Genomic DNA, 8,688 nt, shown 5'->3' with positions numbered 1-8,688 from the left:
GGCGGGCTCCGTCCCCTGATGTGGCTAGCTCCCCTCACTAGACTGTGGACGATGTGGCGGCCGCCAGCTACAGGTGGCTCTTTTGGTCCAAGCTCAGGAAGTCTGCCAATTCAGGTCCTTGTCCCCCGAGTTCAGGAGCTCCGTCGCTGAGTTCCCGGGCCTGCTCTGCCCTCCGTGGGGCTGTGTCCGTCCTTGCAGACACCCAGCTGGGAGTGCTCGGCTGCACCATGTGCTCCAGGCGTGGTACTCATGGGCAGCCGTGGCGTCTCCGAGAGCCCACTGGACACGCAGTCCCAGCTCCGGCCAGACCTGCTGGCACACACCTGTGTCTGAGCAGTGCCCTCGGGACTCGGGTGCGCACTGCAGTCTGAGGAGCATGCTCGGGGTCAGGAGCTGAGGGAGGCCTGGGGACTGTGGAGCGAGGGTGCCCACGGACTGCCCGTCTGGCCTGCGCCCTGCTCACGATGTTCTCCTTTCTAATTTTGCAGCCCCCGGCCCCGTGAGAAACCTGACGGTCGAGGCTCCGACCAACAGCTCCATCAGCCTGAGCTGGGCAGTCCCCGAAGGCCCAGCCCTGCAGAACTACACCTACTGGGTCCAGTGCACTGCCGAGGGCACAGAGCAAACCCTGAACACCACGGACACCAGAGTCACGGTGGGTGGCCTGCAAGCCGGGACCTTGTATGTGTGCTCCGTGTGGGCGGAGGAGGATGGAAGTGCCACAGAACTGAAGACTCCCACAGGTGAGTGGCAGCCACTGTTTAGTCAGAGCTTTTACTTTTTTTTTTTTTTGGAGAGATTTTCACTGTAGGGCGCGTGCGCTCGCCAGACAGACAGAGAGACATTAGAGACAGAAAGCGAGAAATCACCCCCCAGGGGGGATGGTCACGCCGCAATCCCTTCTCCTCCATTCTCTTCTCAGGATCTTGGGCACGCACGCACACGCGCCCGGAGAGAGTTTTAAGCCACCGGGTCCAGGACGCGAACCGCGGTCGACTACGTGGGAGTCCAGTGACATAGCCATTACGCTAACTGCTGGTTCCCAGAGCTTTTACTTTTTAAGGGAGGGGTAGGGTGAAAACTGGCAGGTCCTGTAGTCCAGCACACGTACAAAGGAATCCACTTAGTAAGTGCCGTACTCTGCCAGCCGCCGTGGAGTAAGGACTGTGGCTGGAATGAACCGTCGTGAGGACTTCTGTGGGGCAGCCATGTGTGCATGCATGCCCAAGGTCCCCAGAGGAAAATGGAAGAGAAGGAATCGGAGTGTAGCCATCCCACTGGGGGGTTTCTCACTTTCACTCTCACCGTATGTCTCTCTCTCCGGTGAGCGCACCTGCCCTATGACAAAAAACAATTCTAAAAAGTTATATGTGATTGGGCCAGCAGGTGGTGTGGTGGTTAAGGTGCTGGACCCCCTCTTGGCCAGTTGGGGTCTGAGTCTGAGACCCAGCGGCTTGAAAATCATGTCGGACGTGTGTGTGCATGCCTGGAATCCCAGGAGAGGATGGAGGAGGGGTTGTGGTGTGGCATGTCCCCTAGGGGCTGCTTTCTCATTTTCTCTCTCTGTCTCTCTCCGTTGAGTGCAGACACTCCAGAGAAGAAGAAAAAAATGACACGTAACTGATGTAAAAGGGTTCAGTGAGATAGTTAACACTCTTAGTTTTATGCCGGTCTTCAGAACTCGTGCTGCTCCCAAGGGGAGCATCTCAGTGTGAACGAGCCGTGCCATCGAGGCTCAGGAGCCCCGGGGAGCTCACATCTGCCCTGCAGGGCAGTGCAGGCCCGGGCATCCCACCTACACCTACTGAGTCCAGTGGTGGAAACACAGCTGGGAAATTGGGGGACCGGAAACAGCAACTGGTTTTCCTCTCGTCCCAACTTTCAGCTCCCAACTCAGTCAGAAACCTGAGTGTGGAGGCTCGGGGCAGCAGCACCATCACCCTGAGCTGGGAGGCCCCTGAGGACGGAGCTCCTGGGGGCTACACCTACGGGGTCCAGTGGACTGAAGGTGGAGACACGAATGAGACCCGAGACACGGCAGACACCCATTACACGGTGGAGGGGCTTACGCCGGCATCCTGGTACGAGCTGTCTGTGTGGGCATGGAAGAACAGGGTACCTAGCTCCAGGAGGACCCTCAGGGAGACCACAGGTGAGCAGCCCCCACCCCCACACGCACGCACCGCGTTCTCTTCTCTTGCTTTGCACAAAGAGTGGCAGAGGGTGGCTGAGAACCTGCCGAAGACGGTGCCTGCTCCTCTCGCGTCTATTCCGGGTGGCGTGGGGACTGACACGTCCTCAGGTCTCACAGGGCCAGGCCTTTAGTGACCACAGGAGACAGGTCACATCCACGCTCTTAGGTTCAGGAGGTGAGGAGACTGTCCAGGGACCTCTGCCTAGGAGTGGGGCTCTGGACCTTCACACTAGGGTGCCTCTCAGCGCTGGGCGGCGTAGGGCCAGGCCATGTTGCTTGAGCTGTGGAGCGCAGGTCACGGGCAGTGGGGACACTCTGACCCTCTGTCTCTTCTACTAGCTCCCAGGTGTCCCACACACGGAGGGTGGACGCTCAGGTGGCTGGCTCCGTCACCTGATGTGGCTAGCTCCCCTCACTAGACTGTGGACGATGTGGCGGCCGCCAGCTACAGGTGGCTCTTTTGGTCCAAGCTCAGGAAGTCTGCCAATTCAGGTCCTTGTCCCCCGAGTTCAGGAGCTCCGTCGCTGAGTTCCCGGGCCTGCTCTGCCCTCCGTGGGGCTGTGTCCGTCCTTGCAGACACCCAGCTGGGAGTGCTCGGCTGCACCATGTGCTCCAGGCGTGGTACTCATGGGCAGCCGTGGCGTCTCCGAGAGCCCACTGGACACGCAGTCCCAGCTCCGGCCAGACCTGCTGGCACACACCTGTGTCTGAGCAGTGCCCTCGGGACTCGGGTGCGCACTGCAGTCTGAGGAGCATGCTCGGGGTCAGGAGCTGAGGGAGGCCTGGGGACTGTGGAGCGAGGGTGCCCACGGACTGCCCGTCTGGCCTGCGCCCTGCTCACGATGTTCTCCTTTCTAATTTTGCAGCCCCCGGCCCCGTGAGAAACCTGACGGTCGAGGCTCTGACCAACAGCTCCATCAGCCTGAGCTGGGCAGTCCCCGAAGGCCCAGCCCTGCAGAACTACATCTACTGGGTCCAGTGCACTGCCGAGGGCACAGCGCGGACCCTGAACACCACGGACACCAGAGTCACGGTGGATGGTCTGCAAGCCGGGACTTTGTATGTGTGCTCCGTGTGGGTGGAGGAGGATGGAGTTAATAGTTCCTTGGAGACTCAGAATGCTGGCACTGGTGAGAAGCTGTCTTCGAGCTCGTTAAGGCCGGTGGGGGGTGTGACTGAGGCCTGACTGAGCACGTCCAGGTGTCCGGCAGTGGTGCTGCCAGCAACCCAGACGCCCACTGCGCTCACACGAGGCGGGTCATGCCCGAGCCTCCCCAGCAGCCCAGAAGCCCACTGCCCCACTGCACTCGCACGTGGGCAGGTGGTGCCCGAGCCTCCCCAGCAGCCCAGACGCCCACTGCCCCACTGCACTCACACGTGGGCAGGTGGTGCCCGGGCCTCCCCAGCGCAGTCCCTGGGGCCTGTCTTCCTTCCTGCGGCTGGTAGGGTCCTGGACTCTGGAAGGCGGGCCGTCCCACCAGGGATAGCACACCCCCTGTACTCTAGCTGGGTTAAAGACTGTGAACGGCCGCTCTGGCACTCTGACTCCTCCCAGTTTCCGGCTCTGCCACACAGTGAGGACGAACTCAGCCCACGGACCCCTCGCCTGGTGTGGAGGGCTGCCTAGGCCCCCACTGTCCAGTCCACAGTCCATGTGCCCAAGAGCCCTGTAAGGGCAACCCCTCGAGGCTGGTGCCTATGATGCTGGATACTGGGAGGGTGTTTCTACCCCACAGAGCGCTCCCCAGGGCCTCTTGTCAGGGTGCTAACCCCATCCATGCAGGCCCCATCCTCAGACCCAATTGCCTCCAAAGTTCCCACCTCCTAATACTACAGGGCCAGGGATTTGGTTTCACTGTATGAATTTGGGAAGACCCAAATGCGTCAGAGTGTGAGCTGTGGATGGGTGACATCGGCACCCCCAGAGCTGACTGGAAACGCGAACTCTTAGGCAAGCCCCTGGCCTGGTAGTCAGGGTGGATGGATCCCACGTGGTTGACCGTGTAGTTCAAGTCCTGGACCCAGTGGCTTAAAAAACATGCCAGACAGGGACCAGCAGTTAGCGTAATGGCTATGTCCCTGGATTCCCATGTAGTCGACCGCGGTTCACGTCCTAGACCTGGTGGCTTAAAACTCACGCCGGACACGTGTGCGTGCGTGCTCAAGATTCTGAGAGGAGAATGGAGGAGAGGGGATTGCGGCGTGACCATCCCCCCTGGGGGGTGATTTCTCGCTTTCTATCTCTCTGTCTCTCTTTGTCTGTCTGACAAGCGCATGCGCCCTATGGCAAAAACCCCTAAAACAAACAAACAAACAAGCAAAAAACATGCCAGGCGTATGTGCATGCACGCCCCAAATGCCAAAGGGAGGGAGAGGAGAAGGGATTGCCCTGTGGCCATGCCCCATTGGGGTGCTTTCTCCATCTCCTGTCTCTCTGGTAAACACATGCATCCTCTAGCAAACTGAAAAAGAAAAAGAAAGAAAGGAAGGGGAGAGAGAGAGAAAGATGGGCAGAGACTCGGTCCCATGCCAGGCCTCCTGACCCAGACCCTGCGCGGCAGGCTCTCCTATTCCAGTCCCTACACTGGCCCTCGAGAGACCCTGGTTGAATCCCACATTCTGGGGCGAGGAGGCGATGCGGGACTGAGAACTGTGAGGGCCAAGAGTGCCCCCGACTGCCTCTGCTGTGTTCTCACCCTGCTAAGCTTGGACCTTCTTCCTGATTTCTCAGCTCCCAACTCAGTAAGAAACCTGTCTTTGGAGCGTCAGACCAACAGCTCCATCAGCCTGACCTGGGAAGCCCCCGAGGGGCCAAGCCTTCAGGACTACATATACTGGGCCCAGTGCGCTGGAGACGGATCCACAACTAAGGCCTGGAACGTGAGCAGCACCCAAGTCACGGCTGGAGGACTCGTGCCTGGGACTCTGTACGAGTGCTCCGTGTGGGCAGAGAGGAACAAAGAGCACAGCCTCGGGCAGACCCTCAGCGTCTCCACAGGTGAGGGGCCTCGTGCTCACTGCCCGTCTAGGTAAGAGGTTAAGATCTGGCAAAATGGCCCCTCCCTTGGGGGCAACAGGTGGCGTAGTGGTTAACACACTGGATCCCATGTGGCCGACCACGGTCAGAGTCGGACCCAACAGCTTGAAACTCGTGCTCACTTTCTCACTTTCTCTGTCTCTCTGGCGAGTGTATGTGCTCTATATTAAAAATATCTCTTAAAAAAAGGGAGGGGGCAGCAGAAGGCGTAATGGCTACGCTGGTCTTCCACGTACTCGACTGCAGTTCGAGTCCTGGATCCGGCGACTTAAAACTCACGCCAGGCGCATGTGCGTGTATGTGTGTGTGTGCATGCCCAAAATCCCAGGAGGAGGAGAAGGGAGGAGAAGGTATTGCAGCATGGCCGTCTCCCCTGGAGGTGATCTCTTGCTTTCTGTCTCTCTGTCTGGCAAGCACACACGTCCTATAGCAAAAATCTAAAAAAAAAAAAAAAAAGGTGCCTCCCATAAGCTCTGGGCTGCAGGTCTTTAATCCATAGTCTTCTCAGTCTTACTGAGCCCAGACACCCCACCTGAGACCACAGGAGAGATATAGCCATATGTGGGGACTGGCTATGCCCCCAAAGAGAGGAGAGCCTGTTTAGACTGTCCCCACTGAGCATGGGGAGCGGGCACCCAGGCTGTTCTAGATCTCCGTGTGTGTGCGTGTGAGGTTACCATAGACTGGGCTCGTTGTGTTGCCCACGGTGGCTGCACACTTGCAGGCCTCCTCCCTCCCCCCGAGTAGCTGAGACTGCAGGTGCACACACCTGTGAGCGGGGTTGGGGGCCTGGAGGGATTTAATGCACAGGGCTGTGCAGGGACAGGCATGCCATTGTGTTCTGGACTCTCGAGTGCTGGGGACATGAAATACTGACTTTCTGCTCCTTCTCCCAGTCCCCAACGCAGTGACTGGTCTCAGCCTTCAGGACCAGACCAATACCTCCATCACCCTGAGCTGGACAGCTCCCCAGAGCCCTGCTTATCCTCCCTACACATGCAGGGCCTCCTGCGTCCAGGAGGGCACTGCTTCTGCAATGACGCAGAACGCCAGGGCCTTGACTTCTAGGTGTTGTCCCCAGCAATCAGGACCTTCCAAACTGTGGGGTCTGTCTTACTGGCCTTTGGGGAATGGGCACTTGGAGTCAGGGAAAGCTTCTGCCTGCCCACCTCCTAGGAACCAACAAGTCACCAGCTAGACCATGGCTGTCAGCTCTGGGCCAATGGACTAAAAGAGCCACGGTGGGTCCTAAGCATGAGGAGGATCAGTGTTATTCCAGAAACCAGTTCCATCATTGAGAAGTGGGGGCTGGAGCTCTCTGCGGGGTAGGTGTAGAGTGGCTATTTCTGCTAAGAATAATGAAGTTGGCAGCTTCCTATAAAAACTCATTATATCTAGAAGCGAGGAAGGAGGCTTCCCCAGGCAGCTCATTGGAGAGGCCACGGAGAGGTCAGGCCTTGAGGGTTGTGCCAGATGAGTGGACTACAAGTCCCATCAGGGCATATGGCTAGGACTTCATATGCTACAGCAAGGCAGAGTCCAAGGGCTCATGGGAGTTGTAGTTTCAGATTTGCATTCCTTTGGGAGGATCCAAAGGTGGTGGGTGGGACCCAGGGCTATATTCAGGAGACAGGAGTGCCCAGGAGATCCTGGGTCCACACCCCTTGGATTTTGAGGCTCTTTCCTGTGGCTTGCCCTTCTTAGTTACTAGAGCCATCGACAATGGCGCGTCTCCGTTTTGCTGTGACAGGGAGACCAGTGGACTCAGGTAGGAGGGTCCTGGAGGGTACTCAGCGGTAAGCCTCTATTCTCATCCCCCAGCTCCCAGTGAGGTCACAGATCTGCAGAACAAAACTCAGACTAACGACACAGTCAGCCTGTGGTGGACGGCCCCTGCAGACCCCCATGCTGAGCTCTACACGTATCAGGTCCAATGGGTCAGTGGAGGCCATGCCCAGAGGGAGCAAGTTCCCCAAAGAGACCAGGGTAACCAGACTGACAAGACCAATGAGACCCGGTACCGGGTGGAGGCCCTTCAACCTGGGACCCTGTACAACTTCAGTGTGTGGGCAGAGAGGAACGGCGCAGCCAGCACCACCCAGAGCCTCCGTGCGTCCACAGGTGATACCCCCTCCCTCTGCTGGTAGGCTGGGATTGGGCAGACCTTGTCCGAAGGCTGAGGCTTCATGGCCTAGCAGCTGTGGAGGAATGGACTACAAAGCCCATTAGGCCTTGGGAGCATGGCTGCATAAATTGCAATGGTCCAGAACGACTGAAGGCTCATGGGAGTTGTAGTTTGAAAGGACCTATTTGTGGCCATTGAAGGACAACAGAATGAGAGTCGATGAGCTCTGTGGTGTGGGCTGAGGAGGCCTAGCTGTCTCCACAGAACTGCCACGACAGGAGGTGCGGTCGGGACGTGGTGGCTCCTGCTGACCGCTGTGTTCTCTTCCCTCAGCTCCAGACTCAGCCACCATCACCTCCTGCGTCAGCACCTCGGGGGGCTATGGGGTCCTCCTGACCTGGTCCTGCCCCTCCGGGGGTTATGAGGCCTTCGAGTTGGAGGTGGGCGGGCAGCGGCACAGACAGGACCGGTGTGGGGGACGCACGACCGTGTCAGGTCTCAGGCCAGCTCAGTCCTACTCAGCCACCATCACCACCGTCTGGGATGGAAAGAGGGCCTCGTCGGCAGCGGTGACCTGCCACACGGAGAGGGCCGGTGAGTGCGGCGCGGGGCTGGGGACGGCGTGAGATTCTCCCGGGCCCAGCCCTGTTGTGAGGGAATCACTTTTGTTTCCTATTTTCTTTGAAACAGCTTTAATGAGACGTAATTCACACAACATGCAGTTGGCCCGCTTCCAGCTACGAGTCAGTGGCTTTAGTGCTGTATACCCACAGCAGGGTATGGCCACGGCGAGTGTGGCTTCCAGGGCGTGCTCCTCACCCTCCAAGAGAACTCAGCCCTCACTTCCTCACTCCCTACCCCAGCCCCGAGAGAGCGTTCTGTCCGCACGCCTGCCTGTTCTGGATATTTTATATATACATATATATATCTTTTTTTGAGAGGTTTTTGCTCTAGGGTGCGTGTGCTTTAGCACAGAAAGATAGGGAGATAGAGAGACAGAAAGCGAGAAATCCCCTCCCTGCCCAGGGGGGATGGCCACGCCGCAGTCCCTTCTCCATTCTCCCCTCGGGATCTTGGGCACTCAGGCACACGTGCCTGGCGTGAATTTAAGCCACCAGATCCGGGACTCAAACTGCAGTTGACTACATGGGAGTCCAGCGACATAGCCATTACGCCAACTGCTGGTTCCTGGACATTTTATAAAAGTTGTTGGCCTTTTATAATTGGCCACTCTCACTTGGCTAATGTTTAAAGTTCCTGCACGGAGTCAGTGCAGAATTATTTTATTTAACTTTATTTATTTATTTTATTTTGACCAGAGGACAGAGTGGG

At 57.9% G+C, this 8,688-nt stretch overlaps 1 protein-coding gene across 1 annotated transcript in view; it reads left to right on the top strand.

Moving 5' to 3' along the window:
* The first annotated feature begins 51 nt into the window (after positions 1-51).
* The window catches only part of PTPRH (protein tyrosine phosphatase receptor type H), a 20,651-nt gene continuing 12,014 nt past the window's right edge, over positions 52-8,688 (top strand). Inside the window, 8 exon segments of the mRNA XM_014588527.1 lie at positions 52-73; positions 489-743; positions 1,679-2,152; positions 2,992-3,324; positions 4,926-5,192; positions 6,128-6,279; positions 7,004-7,352; positions 7,690-7,950. Of these exon segments, the coding sequence (XP_014444013.1) occupies positions 52-73; positions 489-743; positions 1,679-2,152; positions 2,992-3,324; positions 4,926-5,192; positions 6,128-6,279; positions 7,004-7,352; positions 7,690-7,950 (2,113 nt within the window).

This window comes from Tupaia chinensis, unplaced genomic scaffold (assembly GCF_000334495.1).
Source record: "Tupaia chinensis unplaced genomic scaffold, TupChi_1.0 Scaffold000286_1, whole genome shotgun sequence".
Taxonomy (NCBI): domain Eukaryota; kingdom Metazoa; phylum Chordata; class Mammalia; order Scandentia; family Tupaiidae; genus Tupaia; species Tupaia belangeri.
Note: the sequence above shows the minus strand (reverse complement) of the source record. Positions and strands in the feature narration are given on the sequence as shown.